Source organism: Elaeis guineensis, chromosome 10 (genome assembly GCF_000442705.2).
Source record: "Elaeis guineensis isolate ETL-2024a chromosome 10, EG11, whole genome shotgun sequence".
Taxonomy (NCBI): domain Eukaryota; kingdom Viridiplantae; phylum Streptophyta; class Magnoliopsida; order Arecales; family Arecaceae; genus Elaeis; species Elaeis guineensis.
Window position 1 is genome coordinate 17,689,647 of NC_026002.2, and position 22,915 is coordinate 17,712,561.

Here is a 22,915-nt window from a genome sequence, read left to right on the forward strand (position 1 = left end):
TCCTTTTCATGTTATTTATAGCATTCTATAGCTTCCAATAAGAGCAAATTTAGCCGTCTCTTCTTTGAGTTCTTTTGGGACTGTTGAGAGTGCCATCATTATGCAGCATTTTGCTCTGCACCAACTTTCAGGTCCGCTAGATATCATTGTCCACCTTGTTCTGGTTATCCCGAGATCAAGGAAAAGGCATTTGTTTCCTAGCAAATTTAAGTTTGGGACAGTACCTTCCTTTCGGTTCCCTTCCGGTTCTTAGGAGGCAATAGATGATGGTGGATGACCACCAAATGTTGTCGGCTTTGAGCATCCTTTATCATCTATTGATCTTTGTATCACCATTTTCCTCAAAAAATAAATCTTTATATCGCCAGAAATGGATAATGATCCAACAGAACAGTTTAGCAAGCAACATAAAATTTTTGAAGATCTGACACAGGGAAAGGCTAAGAACTTTTTAGGGAAAAGTATAACCAGACATCTCATATGAATTTTAGTGCTCCTTGTGAAGCTTACTATGGAATGCACTTCTTCATGCCATTTGTCAGAATCATTCATTTACATATTTATTTATCACCTACATAAGCTCAGAGTTGTTCTTTCTTTTTTGTTCCGAGACCACAGCTGTACTCATCAATTTTGCTTATCATTTCTGCCAGAAGATTGCTTTTGCTAGCTACTCGTGTGGCAAAGTTAAAAGATATTTGCGGCCCTATTTTAGGCATGAAGGATGTGGGAGACATCAGCCCCTGATATTTGAACTAAGATGACAGTGGTAATAATTGGTGAAACAAACGTCCTTCTAATGAAGGTGGTCCAGAAGCTTGAGTCTTGAGCTGATAATTGCTTCTGGTTGAGTCGCGTTCCTCCTGGAGGGCCTCGCTGGATGCTCAAATGCTTCATCATAAGTCCCCATAGGGGGTGGCATCCTTGAAGTAGAGAAGGGAAGGAAGAAAGGGGCAAGAATCACTGCCTTTTTCAATAATTTTGGAGTTTCATATTCAAAGTGAAAACAAATGACCTGCGCTATCCTGAAAGTCTCTGGATTGTCTATTACCACAATTGCCAGCTTGATTTACTGTAGGCTACCTTAGAATTGAATCGAATGGTTAATCTTGAGATCACAGGTCATCACAAGTTACATTTCTGATTGCCAGAATCATGCCATCATGCTGCTTCTCTAAATCGTGGGAACTCAAGATCATCTTGATCTTGTTACTGCAGAAGCTTTGCGGCCAAACCTAGGTTTCCAAAAATCAAAATTGCTTGCAACATTTTGTGCCGTCCTTGTTTCTTTATGAAAAGAAAAAAACTTGCTCCAAATATCTCCACTATTTTTTTTTGCCTAAAAAATATTTAAAAAAATTAATGAGAAATATCTAATTGAGTTTAAACTTAAAAATAGCTATCCACTTAAGTTTTAAGTAAAAAATCATCTCCATTTGAAACATAACTTAAAAGTAACCATCCAAATGGGGTGAAATGACTCAATTGTCCTTGCAGCTATAAAGCAACACTATACTATTATAAAATAATACTATACTATTATAAAATAAGACTGCTATAATAAAAATAATACTATACTATTATAAAGTAATACTACACTATTATAAAGTTATACTACACTATTATAAAGTAACACTGCATTATTATAAAGTAATACTATAATAAAAGAATACTACACTATGATAATGTAATGCTATCTTATTGTAAAAGAATACTACACTAATATAATACAATAAAACAACATTATATTATTATAAAAGAATACTATACTAATATAATATAATACTATCTTATTATAAAGGAATACTATACTAATATAATATAATAAAGCAATGCTGTATCGTTATAAAGAAATACTATACTAATATAATGTAATATTATCTTATTTTAAAAGAATACTGCACTATGATAATATAATACTATAATATTTTAAAGGATATAAGGGTATAAGGATAATTTCAGCCAAAATGGATAGTTGCTTTTAATTTATGTTTCGAATGGATATGTACTTTTATATAAAACTTATTTGAAGAGTTGCTTTTAAATTAAAAATAGAGCTGATAATTTATCTCTAGTTCTCTAAAGATATTAGCTTTTTTTTTTTTTTTTTTTTTTTTTTTTTTGACTCGGCATGTTTCTATAATATTTGGTTCCAATTTATAGCCTCTCTGGGGCATTTTTGTTCTTATCAGGGTAGTGTATGTCATCGCATGATCTTTGCTATTCCAAATATATACAGTTAGGGACTTCTTTGCATTCTGGTAATGCTACCTACGCAAGGATATGGCACTCCACATGGGACCTTCCAAGTGGGAAGCTTCGAACTCACGTCAAGGAAAAAAGAAAATTGAAAGAATATCTAACGTTGTTTCAAGCTGTATCACCAATTGCTATAGGGGATTAAATGTCCAATTTTATAAGCAGGTTCCTTGTGGAATTCTATACAAGTTTTTGAATGCATAGGTTCTCATCCATTTATGGCATCAAAATGCTAGCATTTCTCCTATTAGTGAGGTGCTTTTCAACAGATGCAGCAATTATTCTTACACCTAGTATATGGTTCCAGTGTCCTTTGAATTAATATTATGCCAGAAGATAGATCGGAAAGGATGTCTACATTTGGACGAGTTCTAAAATAAAATCAGCAGCATCATTTATTTTTCTCTTTAAGTTGACAATTTTCTTTTGAGAAAGCATTTAAATTCAATTATAAATATAAAGGCTCTCGGATTATTGTAAGCTTGGTTTCTAGAGATAGACAAGGGAAAAGGAAAAAAGAAAAGAAAGAACAATTAGTAGATGATCCAATCCTAACCCATCCAAGCAGTGTACAGAGCAAAAACATTCAAATGAAGCAAACAAGGCAGAGCTAAAAGCAAGGATCCAAGAGCGGTAGCAACATATCAACTCAGCCATATCAGCAACTGTGTTGAACATACACAGCTAAAAACAAGGATCCAAGAAAATTACAAGTCTCCAATAGTCAGTCCAATATTAATAAAAACTAGCTAACAAAATTTCGTCTTTCCAAGAAAAAGGGGCATATTTCGTCGCATGCTATCACTTTTCAACAAAATTGACGTATTTGATTGGGAGAAGGTGGTAATTTTCACATGTTTGGTTTGGAGATGGTGGTAACAATTTTGCATCTTTCCAAGAAAAAGGGCCATATTTCGTCGCATGCTATCATTTTTCAACAAAAACGACGTATTTGATTAGGAGGTGGCAATTTTCACATGTTTGGTTTCGAGATGGTGGTAGCATAATTGGGGGCTCCAGACATGACTTTCTAAAAAGTACCTTGCCAACTTCCATTGTGGTGTGCTGAAATTGGATCTGGCAGGTGAATGCTTGCGTTTCGAAACAATTCCTTCTAATTAGTGAGAACTATATTATATAACGATAGCCAGGAAGATTGGTTTGGTTGATAGCTCACAATCTTGATAAAGCAAAGCAATGAACGGCATAACATAGTATAATATTGTATAGGATAGGATAGCATAGTATAACATAACATAATATAGTACATCATGGTACAATATAGTATAGTATAGAATAGTATAGCACTATATAGTATAGTATAGCATAACATAATATAGGATAGCACAATATAGGATGTTGTAAATAGTGTAATATAGTGTAGGGTAGGGTAGGATAGGATAGCGTAGCATAGATGGAATATCATAATGTTGTATGCATAGGATAGCATAGCGTAGTATAGCATAGTATAGCATAGCATAAGATAGTATAGTATAAAATAGTATAGTATAGCATAGTATAGCACATAATAATATAGCATAAAAAATATAGCACAGTATAGGTACTTTCCATTGTCTGCAATTAAAAAACTATTATTATAAAATATTCTTAGTTTATAAATTATTTATTTTGATATTTTAATTTACATAATATAATAATTAATATTATAATGTTGAATAGTATAATATAGTATGTATAGTATGATCTAATATAATATAATAATATGATAATAAAAAGATACTAAGTGAATTCATGGTTAAAGCATCAACCAAAGAATAGAACAGCATCTAAATTATTCTCAGAAAGTGGAAGTAGATATGCTTGGACCAACTCTTTGCTTGAATAAAAAATTTTCTGGCTAAAGCATCTCGGCATCCTTGATTTCCTTTCTGTAGGACTGTAGACGATAGGAAGGTTGAAATTGACTGCTCTACAACCAGAAAGGTAGAGCTTTGCGGTGAATATGGGAGATGCTTATCAAGTCAGCATAATGTAGTATGGTATCACCATTTGACAAGCTTAAGGCAAACTGAAAGCTAAAAGAGGAAGTGTTCTTAGTATTCCCATTGTTGCTGCATATGCTTATCAAGTTCTTCTGTGATAATAATCTGATCTAAAGCCTCAAGGAATTTCTCTAATTATCCGTTCTAAAGCCTCGAGGAATTTCTGTATCTCATCAATTTGAGATTTGAGTATCAGCTAAGCTTCTATAAATTGCGACACTGATAGAAAGAATCAGTAATAACAGCTTCTACAAATTAGGCTGTCTTTAAGGGATTTGTTTACCTGGTAGGTAAATCTCATAAGAAATACCAGGCAAGATATTAGTAACAACAATATTCTTTTTCAGAGTAATAACAGCAAAATCGCCAAATAATGACCTCTCCAACACAATTACTTATTGCTATAATAAAACAATGGATGCTTCTTGTCCAACAGCAGTGGTTGTTCCGGAGTTGGCTCTCAGCATACCCTTGTTTCTCTTCACAGTCTTCTAAAACTTTCGAGTCCTTTTTTTTTTTTTTCCTATTAGTTTTCTTTTTAAGAGTAGAGAAGTATCTGAGGCTTGCAACTTTTAACAAGAAATGTAACAACCCAAAATAGTTAAGCTAGTGCTATTTAGATTTTTTTGATCCTATATAAATATTCATAGTCTTCCCGGTGCATAAGCCGATACAGGACTCAAGCTGCAGTGTCCCTTAGTTCACATGTGTAATGGACCAGGTTTATTCTAATATCATTTGTAATAATTCAAAATATCACCTAAAAAAAATTAGTCGGAAAATATTTTTTAGATTTTTTAATCTTGTATATATATGCAAGATCTATTCAGTGCATAACTGATATGGGACTGAACGCACGTCCAAATGAGTCCTTGCAAAGAGTTTGTTGATGGATCATTGGTTTACATTTGTGGTTTTACAGCCTATTTCTCCTTGTTTCTGACTTGTTACGTCTCCAGAAGCTGTCATTAACTGAAAAGCCATTTCCTAATCAAATCAACAGATCGACAATGTGTTGAAAAAGCAAATCCTAATTATAGGGAAGCAACATCATTTTTTTTTCTGTGTGACTCCCTGCCATTAGTTTATTACTTCTAAGTTAGGGCATCTTGGTAGAATTAATAGTTCATTTGTTTTATATTTCACGTACTGCAACAAAGAGAGGTTGAATCATATCAGCAAGTTCTCATTCTTCACCTCCTGGATCTATTAGACTATTACTAATGACAGATTGCATGTTTAGTTAGGGCGCATTTGGTTATACTTTTTTATTTTTGATTTTTGATTTTAAAAAAATATTTTTTTATTTTTTTTTGATTTTTGCTATGGAGTAAAAGCAAAGAAACAAAAAGTATGTTTGGTAATTACGTTGCTATAAAGCAAAAAGCAATATTTGGGGATGGCAGGTGAAGAGCTCGATGAGGGAGAAAGATTCGGAAAAAGAAGAAGAAGGGGGTGGAGAGGTGAAGAGCTCGACGAGAGAAAAGAATTAGGCTCTTTACTTTTTGGTTTGGCATTTTAGATGTGGAGAAGCAAAAAAAATAGAAAAGTAAGTTTAGAAAAGCAAAAAAACTTTTGTTTTGTATATAAAGTAATTATTTTGATTTTTACTTTTTATTTTTTATTGTATTACCAAATATTACTTTTTAATTTTTATTTTTTAAAAATCAAAAAATAAAAAAATATTTTTTTAAAGGCTAACCAAATGCATCCTTAATTATCTGATCCATTTGTAAGGACATAAAAACAAACGATCAAATGCTGGAAATTCACTTCCAACCGTGTGAATTTTGTGAATAACTTATTGAAAGTAATTATTGAGACTTCCAAACATACATTCTCTTGGTAATAATGCACAGACCAGATAGAAACTTTGGAGTGGGATAAGCTGATATTTTAACACTATTAGCCTATAACCAATGGGCATCATCTTGCCTGGCTATTTTGGATTGTCCCTTCTCTTACTTTCTAGTAGGTTCAGATGCAGTGCTTTGTTGGTTTACCTTGCAGTACATAATACTTCTCAGAACTTATATTCTCTTTCTTTTTGACAAACACATCCTTTTATTGTTTGTCCCCCCTTTATTTTCAATGATAGCACATCATTACTGTTTCATCGATGGCTCTTCTATTTCCTGTACGAATGCGAAAAGTTGTTGGAAAAAAGAATTTCTATTGGAATGGTCTGAACACAAATGCGCAACTTTGTCCACTCCCTTAATTAATAGCACTCAGATCTGTTTTCTGATAGCCTTGACAAGAACCTTTCACAGCAAAGTCAAAGAGACAACTAATTGCCACTTAAGCAGAGTTTTGATGTTTGTGATGATTAAAACAAACACTAGGCCATATGAGTTCCCTCCATGTTCATTTAATGATTGAAGTAATTGACAAGCATAGGGGACCCAATTTGCACCAGATAGCATAAATTTGATGAGTGACACTGTTAAAGCATAGGAGTGATATCTTATGTTCTTCTTGATCAACTTTCTTAAACTAATGCAGTCTCCTCTCAAGGCTGGCTTGAGCAGGGGATGATGAGCTTGAGTTTGCTTTGTCTCACTTCTGATATATTTTTTCTTCACAACAGAGTTCTGATTGTAACTGCAAGATAAATTCACTGCATCAAACTGATTATTATTGTTGTTGTTATCAGAGAGAACTTCATGAAACCGATTATTTCCAGTACAACTTACAGACTGAGCGCCGCTTTAGGTCGAGTCACAGAAGCATACTAAGACTGCAAGACATTGGTGGGAGAAGGGAGGGATAAACTAAACGAGGCTCTTAATTCCCAAGCAAAAAGTTAATTGTTTAAGGAGTCTGGTTGGAGTTAAAATGATCGAGTACTGAAATTCACTTCCAACTGTCTGTATTTGGGGAATAACTTCAAACGAAAAAATATTTGTTGATGGGTACTTCAAATGAAAAACTAATTATGAGTTTCCAAATCTTAATCCATCTAAACGTTCACTGAAAGTAATGTGCTTTCTTATAAATACTTTTCATGACATTTAGTTTCTAGAAGGTGAATGAACCAAACAAAATTCTAGAATGAATAAGACTGGAGTCATGAGTGATGAAGTGAAGGAAGCCAAAACATGTAAGGAATTCAAGAAGTCATGATAAATTATGAGTGCTTTAGAAGCATTGTCATTAATTAGGTGGTTGAAATAGCTCTATCCTATATGCATGTATCAACATATCTCTTCACTTATACGATAGAAGTCAACCAATCAGAAGTAATTCCTCCAAAGAAATCGAAATAAAGTTATAGAGTTCTACAGTAACAACTCAAATATTAGCCTGTTTTTCATCATCTATTCTCATTCAAATACTAATTATTCTAAGAATGGGCACATGAAAATGTGAAGAGAGTAAGCAAGTTGAAGAATTGTTCTCAGTAAATGATTTGTTGCCAATACTACCACCATACATGAGAAACATTATTTTGAATTCTCTTACCTACCATTAAGTTTTTGACTGTTCACAACCCAGCAATATGACCTTGAATGTTATTCTACTTCTAGGAGATGGGCATATCCAAGTAGTCATATATAGAGAGAGCAAAGTAGAAATGATCTTCAGCATGACGATGATGCTTCTCCACAAATGGTGGCATGTTGTGGAGAATCGCATATGATTTCAATATCCCATAACCATTTTGTCCTCCTGATTATAATTTCTAAGAACTGTTAGATCTTCTGCAAGGTTTGAGCAGCCACAATATTTGGTATAATTCTTGTTTTAAAAAGTTGGAATTACTCTGGCTGAACTAAATCTTGATTACCTTAACATCAATCAATAGCTCTTGGACTAACTACTAGAGGTCTGCTTCATGGGGTTTAACTCATCAAAGCTCATGTGTCATATGATTTGGCTCTCAGTTTGATGTCAAACAACTGGGTTAATATTAATTAGGTTAATCTTAGTCTTAGGCTAAATGCTAAAATTGAATCTTAATCTCCATAGACATTATTGGTATATGATACCAGTTAATTCAATCTAGAGAGAGAAAATTCCGCTTAATCCAGGTATAATCTTTCTTTTCTTTTCTCTTTTTTTTTTTTTGGCCTTTTAGCCTCCTTGAGCAAAAATGGTGGCTTACCACCTGAAATCCATTAAGCTCAGAAAACAAAAGCTACTAAGAGGGGTGATATATATTTATATGTTAAATCTAAAAATTATTTTTATAATTTAAAATTTATTTTCATACAAAGAATTTAGATCTAAAATTTTATTTTAGAATCTAAAATTTGATTTTAGAATCTAAAATTTGTGTTTGTGTATGAGGATTTTGATCATAAAAAAATCAAAATTAAGCCATGTAATAAGATTGCATCTAAAGTTTTTGATTAGAGTCATATGGGTCTAATTCGATTAAGTAATTGATCGAACCGAGTCAAGTGTTGATTAGGATCAGATCAATTAAGTTAAATAATCATGCAATTATTGTTGATTGAATCGATTGAGTCCCATGTGTAGATTAATCTCCATAGACATTATTGGTATATGATACCAGTTAATTCAATCTAGAGAGAGAAAATTCTGCTTAATCTAGGTATAATCTTTCTTTTCTTTTCCCTTTTTTTTTTTTGGCCTTTTAGCCTCCTTGAGCAAAAATGGTGGCTTACCACCTGAAATCCATTAAGCTTAGAAAACAAAAGCTACTAAGAGGGGTGATATATATTTATATGTTAAATCTAAAAATTATTTTTATAATTTAAAATTTATTTTCATACAAAGAATTTAGATTTAAAATTTGATTTTAGAATCTAAAATTTATGTTTGTGTATGAAGATTTTGGTCATAAAAAAATCAAAATTAGGCCATGTAATAAGATTGCATCTAAAGTTTTTGATTAGAGTCATATCGGTCTAATTCGATTAAGTAATTGATCGAACCGAGTCAAGTATTGATTAGGATTAGATCAATTAAGTTAAATAATCATGCAATTATTGTTGATTGAATCGATTGAGTCCCATGTGTGGATTAATCTCCATAGACATTATTGATATATGATACCAGTTAATTCAATCTAGAGGGAGAAAATTCTGCTTAATCCAGTTATAATCTTTCTTTTCTTTTCCCCTTTTTTTTTGGCCTTTTAGCCTCCTTGAGCAAAAATGGTGGCTTACCACCTGAAATCCATTAAGCTCAGAAAACAAAAGCTACTAAGAGGGGTGATCCAGAGATTTGATTGGCCACACCAATTCAACTCAGACAGATGACAGGCAGGTAGAAACTTCACACTGGAATATATTTTCAAACTGAGCTTTAACTACCATCAAACTATAAGTAATAGCTATGTTGCCTGTCTAATTTGATCATCCTAAGTCCTACATCACTGTCTGTTCAGATGTGGTGCTATATTGTTTTTGCTGCACAATACATAGGTCTTGATGTCCCTTATTTTTTTCGCAGTTCAATGCCTTTAGTAAAGCATAACTATTCTCTTGATGGCTACACCATCTTTTTTCTGTACGAATGCCGAAAGGTGTTTGAAATATTGTCCAATGAAATGGTCCCAAACCAGCTGCAGAACTTTAAAATCGTCCACAACCAGCTGCAGAACTTTAAAATGGTCCAAAACCAGCTGCACAACTTTTATCTGTTCCTTCAGTGAATAGCAGTTGTTTGGGGTAAGTCAAGCTGGACAAGATCCATTCCTGATGGAGTGAAAGAGACAGCTAATGGCCACAACATCAGAGCATAAATATTTATCACATAAAAAAATATTGCCCCATATGAGTTCCCTCCATGTTAATATAATGACTGAAGCAATTGACAGGCATTGGGACCCAATTTACTTCAGACAACATAATCGTAATGAATGGCACTGTTAAAGCATAGGAGTAATGTTGCTTGGTTCTGCACCTTGAACATTGAATTCTTGTACAAATGCAGTCTCCTCATACCGATTGCTTGAGCAAGGGCTAATGAGCTGGGATTTGCTTTCTGGCACTTCAGATATGTTGAGTTTCCCATTAGAGTTCTGACTATAACTGCAAGTTAAATTTGGCACTTGAAAACCATAATTCCTAGCGGTACTTGGAGATTGAACATGGCTGCTTGGTGGAGTCACAGAAGGTAATCTAGACAGAAGCATCCCGAGACTGTAAGACATTGATGGGAGAAGGGGAGGGATGGACTGGAAAATGGTGTCCTTCATGGTGTTATCCCAATCAAAAGTAACTGACTTGCTTGCAAATTCCTCTTCCTTCTCACAATCAAGTCTCATCCTACACCTCGATATCTCGCTAAGCTGCAGGTTATGCTTGAGCATATTGATATAATGCTCTGAGGAAAGCTGGTAAGGTCGTTGCATAGCAAAGACACCAGGAATGCTCTGAAGGTAATTAAATTTTCTTTGTATATTGATCACGAAGTTAAGATCTTCTGCAACCTTTAGCAGCCAATGAGATACCAATTATTAAAAAAGAACCATAGTTCAACAAATTTATTATATATATATATATATATATATATAAACTATAGATCAAGAAAATCCAAGAGAACACTTATTCTTGTTCATGTCCAAATCTCATTCTATAATTTAATATTTAGAATTTATATGCTAAGAATTGGAGGAATGACCTTATCTAGTGAACCCAGTTGCACCACACCTTCCTTTACGGCAACAATTGCAATAGTCTGCGAAGCAGTGGAGCATATAGCAAAAGATCAAACTTCTAAAAAAAAAGCTGCACTTTTTCTCTCTGGCAAAAAAAAAAAAAAAAAAAAAAACGAAACAAAACAAAGTTGTGCTCCAGTTATTTGCCATTTAATAGTCATACCTGGATGCCAGAATTGAACTGCGATTCCCAAGCCTTTGGTGGCTGCTTACAGCATTATGGAAGAACATACATTAAAAGTGGGAAAAAAAAAAGAAAAGAAAGACAATTTCTAATACACTTAGAAGTAGGGATATCTACTTACTACGTCAAGTGTTGCATTCCATGAAGAAAAAAGGTTGGGATCAGCATGTGTGGGCAATTCCCTAAACACCCACTTGTGGCTGTTATCAGCTGCCACCTTCCCCATTAATCTGAGGAAATTGAACAAGAAAAAAAAAAACACCCCCTTCATCCAATGCATTTAGTCTACATTGTTCTTTCATATTTTCACGATTAAATGATATGTAGAGGCAAGATCGTAGTTCACAATGTTCTCACCCTTCTCCATAATTGTAGACCTCATGTGACAACTTAAAGAAGATGTCTGGTCCAAAGCTGCCCTTTCCAGAAGCATTTCTGATTCGCTCGCACTCATCAAAATCGCAGAACCCGTCTTCCCACACTAGAATCCTGAATAAAAGATCATGCCAAAAGTCTCACAGAAAAAAGTGAAGGAGAATGGAAAGAAAGAAAGAAGTTTGCTTTCTATACATTGCAAAAACATTCCATTTTATATTTACCAATTTCTTTTGTTTCCACTGGACCGGTCTAAGATCCCTTGTCCATCATCCCACCTGCCACCAGTTTAACTCTTTATATCCAACTTACATCTTATGAAAACAAGAAGAGAGCCTGATTTCATTTCTTCGGTTTTAAGCTCTTACCTTGGTGGAGGATAGTTTCGAGGGAGGATTCTCCAGAAAACAGCATACACCCACTTGGAAGAGTTAGCAGGATTTTCTGAAGAACAAAAGCTTCTAAGAGCTTGCTGCCATAGACGATTAAGCAAAGGAAGTCCACCATCCATGACAAAAAGATTAAAAAACGGAGACCGCAAGTTCTCAGCTAATCTGAAGGCTCTCTTATAAGTAGGGGTGGGACAAAGAGTAGTACTTCCCTGCTTTCTACTTTTAAAACAAATCACTCCCGGTGTGCGCCCTCCCAACCGTTATCCTTTTCTCCTCTGGGGGTGAGCGCTTGCACACAGAAAAGGACTATAAATAGGCAACATGGTCATACTCTGGGTGTTTGGGGACATTTTGGCTTTAGGTAAAGATTTGGAATTTGGAAAACACATGATAAAGTCCTCAAAAGTTCAGAAAGAATCCAAACAATAAAAATCTTAAAATAACAACAATATAAAAAAATGTAAAATTACTAAAATGTCTTTATACTCATGTGAAAACAAGCATAAGAGACCGAACAATAGCAAAAACAACAGTGCTGACAATAATATATAGCATTGCTAATTTGTAATCCAAGAAAGATTTCTTCAATTAGTGGTGAATCATTTTTTGATGGTTATGAATCATCTAAATATAATTTGGACAATAATAAGAGAGAAAAATATAGAAAAACCTTTTAATTCAGAAAATACTGCTGCTAAGATCCTTATAGTTTGTTGGCTTATTATCTATTGGTGAGCTTTCAATGCGCCACTTGCTGCGGAAAACTTGGGACTACTTGGCATATGTGGTGGAAGCCATAGACCTGGGTTGTAATAATAGTATGGCAATAATTGAATTTGATTGGTGCCTACTGTTGGAGCCGTTGAATGGACAAAGCGTATCTTTGAACACCGACAGCGAATACATGAAGGAAAATATGTTCCATGAGACTCAGATTTTCCAGCAGTCGAATGTCCATCTCATTGCCCTGCAGGCTTGTGTGGTCCTCCTACCTTTAGTGAGGACAACATAGACTAGGGAAGAAGGCACCATGCACTCATAGATAGGGTTGTTTGTCTCTTGGGCAGTAAGTGGATGAATGATGAAAATCTCCATTAAATTGGGTTTCTTAGCTGAGCAATATCTATTATCTCTCTATTCTAATATATACAATATCCAAAATCTGGAGAGGAGTGCACTGGTGAAGCTCTGCCTTCATGTTTTTGGATTTCCATGGCCACACTCTGTTGAAACTCCCTAGTGTGCTTGTGTGGTTCCATCTCCACAATGCTGAAACCACTCTAATCATATACTGGCATACCTTAATTTAGTAGTTACTCATAGGGTCGGAGAGATATATATGATAGGAAAAAGAATATATTAAATTATCACATTACCCAAATGATATATTGACATCGTAAGTTCACATCAATCTGTGGTACCTCTCGCGTGTGAACCACACATTCTACACCCTATGATAGAGCTAGGCAGATTAGAACTTATTAATGCCATGCCAAAACCAATGGGAAACAGAGAGAGATGAAAACCCACATCAAACCATGTGCGTTCCTTAAAAAAAAAAAAAACAAATTAAACCATGTGTACTGTTGGGAAACAAGTGCTCAGAGTTTTTTCATGAATAACCATTATTACTCCCGTTTGTTATATGCTTTATTATAGTATGGAGCATTAACTTCAAAAAATATCAAAGCAAATAAGCAAAAGACTGAAATAAATCAGTTGTACTTTCTCTTCTTCTTTTTTTTTTTGGTACATCTATCTTTTTTTTTTTTTTGTTAAGGAAACACTTGAGAACAGGTAAGCAGAAGGGATCCCCTTCTCCCCATCTTTTCAGGCGGGCCTACAGGTATACAATTAAATAAAAAGATTGTTCTTGCATTTTACATTAAGATAAGAATAATTTTTTGATAAATTTTGAAATAATAGAGAATATGATGTTGAATGCATGCCCTAGAAGTCAATCTTGACTGACACATTTTATATCTCTAGGGCATCATTTTATACTTATTGGGCAGTTATATTACCATTCATGTTTATGTGTTCATAAATCATCTAAGGAATTAACAAGATGATGACATATATTCTCAAAGAGTTGAGAATTTGAGGCATGTGTCATTAATGGTTGATTCCTAAGTTGCTCCTGGTCATAGGATCATTATGGAGATGGTGATTGATCCGGATAGACTAGTGCATGGATCGCTTCCTTCGAGCAGATGGATCTCGAGTTTACAATGTAGAGACACTGGAGCGAGAGTGTAGGCGGTTGTTAAAGAACAACTAGCACTAAGCGTGACCAACATGAGAAGTCACATGGATGTCTACTCACTCGTTAATGACTTCCTCGATGCTGTAGTTGTATGACTAGTCCTTTGACCTGAGATGACACTACTGCTCGCAGTGAGGCTGTTGGAGTTTGACTAACACATCAACATGGGTCTCAAAGAGTCTTTATAGTGGATGTTGGCGACAGTTGATCCACTGTAGGAGTAGGATGTGTATCAAGATGGGATCTATCGATCCTAAAGAAGGGAGTAGTCCTATAGGATTTAAGAGGCTGAGTCCTTAAATCTATGGCCATAGTATTGTGATTGATAGAAAAGAGTTTTCATAGAGTCACATATGGATTCGAGCTGATTGAATCTATTATATGATTAATGTTGAGATTTGACGATTCATCCATGACCTACCATCTGATCGGGACTTAAGATAGAGGGACTGTATCATGCGCTAACTGCACTTAGAGGTTCATATTTTATTCTGCTGAGTTGTCACTACATACTGCTAGGTGTCACTGGTGGATTGTGAGACTCACAAGGATCATCTTGATGATCAATGATCCTTGGTGGAGAGAGTTGGAATTGTTCCAATCCATTGAAAAGTGTTTCAATGATATTATGATAGAGATCATAATATATCTCATTACCAGACAGAATAGAATCTATGGGGTCACACACAAAAGAGATTTTTGACTGACCAGATGGTTAAATTACGATTATGAATCATAAAAAGAATTTGATTATCAATTTGATTGATAATTGATCTAATGTAAATGTTGCATTATGTAACTTGCTAAAGAGTTAGTGAGTTATAGGAAGATTAATTAGTAATAGGATTACTAATTGGCTCAATTTGATTGAGTATTGGAGTTTGTATCAAGCCCAATTTGATTGGATTTAATTTGACTCATTTTGAGTTTGATTTGATCAACCCTATGGGGTTATAGGATAACCCCAAAAGGATTGAATGATTAGTCCCAGTTGAATTAGGATTTAGGTTTGACTCAATTCCTAATTAGACTAGGATGTATGTATTCCTAATTGGACTAAGAATCTTCATTTTCATACTGCACCAAATTCTAATAGAATTAGGATTAAAATTGAATTTGACTCAAGCACCAAGAAAAAGTCCAATTGGACTAGGACTCCTCCAATTAGAAGACATCCAATCTAAATTAATTGGACTCCAAATCACATTTGGATTTCTATCTTTTTAAGTCTAATCTGGTCATAATATGATTAGGATTAATTGATATTTTAATTAGATTTAAAACAGTAATTTAAATGAAGAGTCTCATGAAGATTAAACTTCCTTCTCCCATGCACCATAGGAGTCCCACGCCACTTAGAATTTGTGCGCCACATATGTCCAACCCCCACCTGGTTTCCATGCCATATTTACTCCTCTTTTTACCGTGTAAGAAGGCCTTAAAATCCCCTTATTCCCATGAGAAACATGGGCGTGAGATTGGTTATGGGTGGCATCCAAATATTGCTAGAGTCCAAGGTTTCAAGGACTCTATCTCCTAATCAGATTTGAACTCATCCAATGCCTATAAAAGACCACCTATATGGGATGGTTTGGGAGAGGAAGACTAGCAGGTTATGACGCCCAAAAACCAGAGCATTGGCATGGAGAAAAACAAGGGAAGAAGGGGCGGCATCCATGGGTTTGGCGTGAGGTGAGTTGATCTCCATATCTCTTCTTTCTTACACAATCAAAGATTGATTGTTTTGGACATCCTCCTCTATCCCTCTTATCCATGTTTAGACATGGATGTCTTTTCTTCTTTTTATCCAAAAATTGGACAAAATTTATTACATCTCTATTGTAGAGATTTGGTGCATGAATTTTTAGAAAGAAAAGAGAAGAAAGGGTTCTTCTCATGATCTCTAGTGTAGAGATCAAGATCCTCCTACATCTTATTTTCTAAGAGTGTCTTGAGAGAAAAAAAGATTTTTAACTGTCAAAATACGATCTCTGCAAGGAAACTAGCATCCCGATGAGATCAAAAGACTTCTGATCAGATCAGAGTCTCGTGTGGATACCCGTAGAGGTCGGATACTTATGCAGCTACAAGGGACCTTTGAAGGATATCCATGATCATCTGTTCGCGTTGAAGATTGATCCATATCCAGGTATATTTTTATTTATTTTTCTCTATTTGATTTCTGCATCGAATCTTATCTCGCATATGATGATTTTGGTTATGGTTTGAATATATGATCTTATGCATGCTTAGATTAAATTAGATTTAATCTGAAAATTTTTTAAATTTTGCTGCGTACTCTTTTTGCAAAATCATACATGCATGAAACCATAAAACTCCAATAGTGGTATCAGAGCCATATCATATGCATGGCAGATTGGCTTTAGTGCAAGTGGGAGATTGTTGGATGCATGCCCTAGAAGCCAATCTTGGCTGACATATTTTATATCTCTAGGATATGATTTTGTATTTATTGGACAGTTATATTACCATTCATATTTATGTGTCCATGAATCATCCAAGCGATTAACAAGATGATGACACATATTCTCAAAGAATTGAGAATTTGAGGTATGTGTCATTAATGGTTGATTCCTAAATTGCTTCCGGTCATAAGATCATCATGGAGATGGTGATCGATTTGAATAGATCAGTGCATGGATTACTTCTTTCGGATAGATGGATCTCGAGTCTGCAGTGTAAAGACATTGGAACGAGAGTCCAGGTGGTTGTTAGAGAACAACTAGCACTGAGCGTGATCAATACGAGAAGTCACATGGATGTCTGCTCACTCGTTAGTGATTTTCTCGATGCTGTAGTTGTATGACTAATCTTTTGATCTGAGATGATACTACTATTCGTAGTGAGGCTGCTGGAGTTTGACTGACACATCAATATGGGTCTTAAGTAGCCCTTGTAGTGGATGTTTGTGATAGTTGGTCCACTGTAGGAGTGAGGTATGCATCAAGATGGGATCCATCGATCCTAGCAAAAGAGAATAGTCCTATGAGATTTAAGAGGCTGAGTCCTTAAATCTATGCCATAGCATTGTGATTGATGAAAAAAAATTTTCATAGAGTCACATATGGACTCGAGCTGATTGAATCTATTATATGACCGATGTTGAGGTTTGACGATTCATCCATGACCTACCATCTGGTCGGAACTCACGATAGATGGACTGTATCATGCACTAACTGCACCTAGAGGCTCATATTTTATTCTGCTGAGTTACCACTACATCCTGTTAGGTGTCACTGATGGATTGTGAAACTCACAAGGATCATCTTGATGATCAATAATCCTTGATGGACAGAGTTGGAATTGTTCTAATCCATTAAAAAGTGTTTCAATGATATTGTGATAGAGATCACAATATATCTTACTACCAGACAGAATAAAATATATGGGGTCACACATAAAGAGGTTTTTGACTGATCAGATGGTTGAATTATGATTATGAATCGTAACAAGGATTTGATTATCAATTTGATTGATAATTGATCTAATGCAAATATTGCATTATGTAACTCGCTAAAGAGTTAGTGAGTTATAGAAGAATTAATTAGCAATAGGATTGTTAATTGGCTCAATTTGATTGAGCATTGGGACTTGTATTAAGTTCAATTTGATTGGATTTAATTTGACTCATTTTGGATTTAATTTGATCAACCCTATGGGGTTATAGGATAACCCCAAAAGGATTGGATGATTGGTCCCAGTTGAATTAGGATTTAGATTTGATCTAATTTTTAATTAGACTAGGATGTATGTATTTCTAATTGGACTAAGAATCTTCATTTTCATGCTGCACCAAATCCTAATGGGATTAGGATTAAAATTGAGTTTAACTCAAGCACCAAGAAAGAGTCCAATTGGACTAGGACTCCTCCTCCAATTAGAAGATATCCAATCTAAATTAATTGGACTTCAAATCATATTTAGATTTCTATCTTTTTAAGTCTAATCTGATCATAATATGATTAAAATTAATTGATATTTTAATTAGATTTAAAACAGTAATTTAAATGAAAAGTCCCATGAAGATTAAACTTCCTTCTCTCATGCACCATAGGAGTCCCATGCCACTTAGAATTTGTGTGCCACATATGTCCAACCCCCACTTGGTTTCCATGCCATATTTACTCATCTTTTTACCATGTAAGAAGGCCTTAAAATCCCCTTATTCCCATGAGAAACATGGGCGTGAGATTGGTCATGGGCGGCGTCCAAATATTGCTAGAGTCTAAGGTTTCAAGGACTTTATTTCTTAATCTAATTTGAACTCATCCAACGCCTATAAAAGACCACTTATATGGGACGGTTTGGGAGGGGAAGACCAGCAGGTTATGACACCCAAAAACTAGAGCATTGGCGTGGAGAAAAACAAAGGAAGAAGGGGTGGCGTCCATGGGTTTGGCGTGAGGTGAGTTGATCTCTATATCTTTTCTTTCTTACACAACCAAAGGTTGGTTGTTTTGGACATCTTCCTCTATCTCTCTTGTCCATATTTAGACATACATGTCTCCTCTTCTTTTTATCCAAAAGTTAAAAAAAAATTTATTACATCTCTATTGTAGAGATTTGATGTATGAATTTTTAAGAAGAAAAGAGAAGAAAAGATTCTTCTCATGATCTCTAGCGTAGAGATCAAGATTCTCTTACATCTTCTTATTCTCTAAGAGTGTCTTGAGAGAAAAGAAGATTTTCAACCGTCAAGATGCGACTCTATAAAGAAACTAGCACCTCGGTGAGATCAAAAGACTTCCGATCAGATCAGAATCTCGTGTGGATATCCGTAGAGGTCGGACACTTGTGCGGCTACAAAGGATCTTCGAAGGACATCCATGATCATCTGTTTGCATTGAAAATTGATCCATATCCAGGTATATTTTTATTTATTTTTTTCTATTTGATTTTTGTATCTGAATCTTATCTCACATATGATGATTCTGGTTATGGTTTGAAGATATGATCTTATGCATGCTTAGATTAAATTAGATTTAATTTAAAATTTTTTTAAATTTTGCTATATACTCTTTTTATAAAATCATACATGTATGAAACCATAAAACTCCAACATATGAATGGTTAAGAGTTTCTTGTTTTGAGACCTTTATCCATGTGTATGGAAGTTTCATGTATTAACTCCATTATTTATATGCTAATGAGATCATTATTTTTATTTTTTTATAACATAATATTCACTCTCCCACTAAAGACCTAATTATTATTATTTTTTGTAATATAAAAATTTATCACCTTCTCTCTTTTCTAGACCATTACTTTGGATAACAATTGATCATATTAACTTGGGTAGGCTCTATGAGCCTTTAAAAAGGATATTCACTATTAGCCTCTAATGCATATAATATATCATACAAGTCATTCTTATTCTACTATAAATAATACTTGAGAGTTCTCCGGCCAAAGAAAGATGTTCTCTTGGTGGAGCTTTAGGCTCAATCTTTTAAGAAAGATGTTCTTCTAGTGGAATTTTGGACTTAACCTCTCATGCAGAGTTCATCTTCAGCTATGTGATGATCTAGTTTTTTTTTTTTTGTAGAATATGATGATCTAGTTGGATGATTGTTGTCATGCTTCAAACCATTTACGTGAGTTGATTGGGTGATACGGCCACATAATCCCTAAGACATGCCTTAAAGACATGTAAGGCTTATAACAGACTCCATCACTTGAACTCCATGCTCAAACCCACTCAGTGCTATTCCTATGACTCTAAAAGGAAAGAAGAATTGGGGTTATAAGTTTTGCAATCCAATAGAAATCCCATCATATACTTATACCAATATAATAATAATATAATTTAAAATAATGAGTAAGTAATATTAAAAAAAATCATATATTATAAAATCTCATGTCAAATATCCAATATAACTCAGCAGTTATATAAACATATATCATAAATCATGTATTATCACAAATTCATCATAAAAATCATCAATAAGTTCATGTGACATATCATTTATGTTTCATTAATATATTCTAAATCAATGATTATTTTTTTATTTTAGACTAATCACGATCATTCTTCAGCCCTTAACTGACAATCCATAAATCAGGCTTCAACCCATGATGGCAAACCATAATATCTGCTCTTCAGTTTGCAGTGGCAAATTAAAATATCCATGCTTCGATCCATAGAAGCAAACCATAATATCCGCACTTTAGTCTGGGATGGTAAACCAGGATACTATGATTCGGTCCATGACTGACAATCCAATATATCATGATTCGGCCTGTGACAAATAATGCACCATCATGGCTAGTCCAAATCCTCTTACACAATCAATATACTATTCAATAATTTCATATTATATTTTTTTCTCAATTTCAAACACCCAATATTTTATTTTTCATCAACCAAAATCCTTAATATATGATGCAAATATAATAAGGAATTATATATTGAACATGAAATCAGACATCATCATACATAATATAAAAAAAAAAAATCATATATATAGGTGATCATGTAAAGAGATCCTTACCTTTATCAGTCTCAGATCTAAGTATAACAATCAATCTACTTCTCGATCTATGAACTCGAGGTCAAGCTATTCTACTCAACACCATTTTATGCAGACAATTTCATCTCTATATAGTCAGAGTCAAATCTAAGAATCATATGTAATTAAGGATCGACAAAAGTACAAAAAAAATATCCTAAATGTTGTAGGTCAGGACCCCTTCTAGAATTAACCAATTGATCTCGATTTATCTAAATTCTAGACCATCCACTGGTCCATAAGATCTTTAGAATGAGAAATCCATGAAGAGAGAGAAAGTTGTAAAGAGAGAGAAACTAGAGAGAAAAGGTATAGTAGAGAGAAAAAGTGGAGAGAGAAATTAAGGAAGGCAAATGAAGAGAGAGAGAAACTCTCTCCTTTTCTCTTTTTCTCTTTTCTCCTTTCTTTTTCTTCTCTTTTATTTTTTTAATCTTTCTTCTTCATGGAAACAAGGGAAGGGAAGGTCTTAAGCCAACCATTTTCCATGGTGATGCCCTCGATGACAACTCTGATGGCTACGGACCCCATGGCTTTGACCCTTGGCAACTGGAGCATGATTGATGTAGCGACTGGTCTAATGGAAGCAAAAAAGAAAGAAACAAGAGAAAACCTTATTCACGGAATCTAATGACCGTCTAACTAGCAAAAGCATCAAAGAAATTGGAAAGAAGGGGAAAGAGGTTCAGAGGCCATACCTTGTCTTTGGCGAGGTGTTTGGTTCTCTTTTTCGGTGAAAACGATGGTGGCTCAATGGAAATACTTGAGGGAAAGCCAAGTCCCATGGATTTCATTAGCAATTTGATCGAGGATGAGGGGCAATGCCTAAAGGGAAGAGGTGGCATTTTTTTATAAGAAAAATGCTAAGATATCGTCAAAATCCAATGAGCCATAGAACTTCCTTTTCACTGAACTTGGGAGAGGAGGTAGACTCCCATCGGAACTCCTTTTCTACCTCACATGCCCAGCATTAAGGTTAAGAAATTTTATTTACCTTTTGGGCCACTCTAAAATCATGTGGAAAAAAATATATTCTTGGTAGTCCAAAAACCAGATCTTCGCAATCATATCCTAGAGAGGATAAGCCAAAGATGTTAGTTGTATTAATTAGTTCGTGTCCTTTGCCAACCATGGAGAGCAAGATTTCTGCGCCTTAATTTGATTAGTGTTATCATCCTCAAAAGAAATTTTTATTCTCTATTGTTACTCTTGTCCTAATTATTGTACTTTGCATCAACAAAGATTAATATATACAACAATAACTTCTTGAAATTAGTCCATTATGTACGCAAGTAATTCAAGAACAAGCAACAACAAAGATAACCAATATAAATAACAACTAAGACCTTGGTGTAGTGTGGAGCATCATTATTTGCAGGAAAGATAACCCACTAATATTCCCATGCAAACAAGCAAGAAAGATAGAAAATACTAGACAAAATAATTTCCCCTAAGGAAAAACAACAGATATACTAAAACAAAAGGGCATATTATTAATTCTATTTGAAAATCATTGAGTGGTGTTATCCGAAAACTGTCCATGTCCTTCCTCTTATACTAACTCCTTGACAGCACTGGGGGAGGGGGTGGTTGGCGGGGGCCGGGGCGGTTAGGGGGTGTGGTGTTGTGGAATCACGTTTAAAATATTGCACAATAAAATAAATAGGAATTGTACAATAAAACATACCTTCCACCATCCATATGATTCCATGGTAAACTACTTCAATCCGTAGCACTCCTGCTGTCCATGAAATTGGCTTCCACAAATTAGTGAGGCAATTCAATCTATCAAAGATCAATGCATCTCCATGAATCAAAAGAAGGCCTTAGTCTCTGAAAAAGAATACATTTCGAAATTCTCTGCTTACAGCTGGAGCGAATAATATCCTACCTTAGCTTTGCATTTAGAGGTGGGGTTGGGTCGAGCTTGACTTAATTCAAGTTTGAGGATAATAACATATGCAACCTCGATCATGACCGACCAAGCCTATTACTTGATTACGACTTTCTGATCTATTCTCACTGATGGGTGAACATCCATCACCCAATCATCCTACTTTACATGGTCCCACTCATACCCTACCTAATTATGAATTACCATATAAAATTGAGAGAAAAGAATAGAAACTTAACCTCTTGCCTTCACCCCATAAAAAAGTGAGAAAAAGAGTAAAAACTTAACCCCTTATCTTCACCTTAGAAAGAGATTACTTGAGTAGTGGTCCTGCAAAGTGCATATGGCATCATAAAGTTCTGTGCAGCCACAAATGGCGAT

The 22,915-nt window shown here is 34.7% G+C and overlaps 1 protein-coding gene across 2 annotated transcripts; it reads right to left on the reverse strand.

Moving 5' to 3' along the window:
* Positions 1-9,967: 9,967 nt before the first annotated feature.
* LOC105052914 (protein RICE SALT SENSITIVE 3) lies at positions 9,968-22,398 on the reverse strand. 2 transcript variants are annotated; one of them, XM_073244497.1, is made up of 8 exons: positions 22,328-22,398; positions 11,824-11,899; positions 11,680-11,733; positions 11,438-11,569; positions 11,202-11,310; positions 11,060-11,101; positions 10,860-10,916; positions 9,968-10,668 (listed from the first exon to the last, which is right to left on the reverse strand). In XM_073244497.1, the coding sequence occupies exons 1-8, from the start codon at positions 22,335-22,337 to the stop codon at positions 10,105-10,107; spliced, it is 1,044 nt and encodes a 347-aa protein (XP_073100598.1). In that variant the 5' UTR covers positions 22,338-22,398; the 3' UTR covers positions 9,968-10,104. The 2 variants fall into 2 exon arrangements, with proteins under 2 accessions (XP_073100598.1, XP_010932204.1); XM_010933902.3 differs by lacking the exon at positions 22,328-22,398 and having other exon boundaries at positions 11,824-13,613.
* Between the last annotated feature and the right edge of the window lie 517 nt (positions 22,399-22,915).

What these genes read in the sequence shown, in the direction of transcription:
- LOC105052914 (XM_010933902.3), bottom strand. Translation starts at nt 11,966, where the DNA reads ATGGATGGTGGACTTCCTTTGCTTAATCGTCTATGGCAGCAAGCTCTT. An exon ending in CGAAACTATCCTCCACCAAG is followed by an intron (nt 11,734 to 11,823) that starts GTAAGAGCTTAA and finishes AACTGGTGGCAG; the next exon opens with GTGGGATGATGGACAAGGGA. An exon ending in AGTGGAAACAAAAGAAATTG is followed by an intron (nt 11,570 to 11,679) that starts GTAAATATAAAA and finishes TCTTTTATTCAG; the next exon opens with GATTCTAGTGTGGGAAGACG.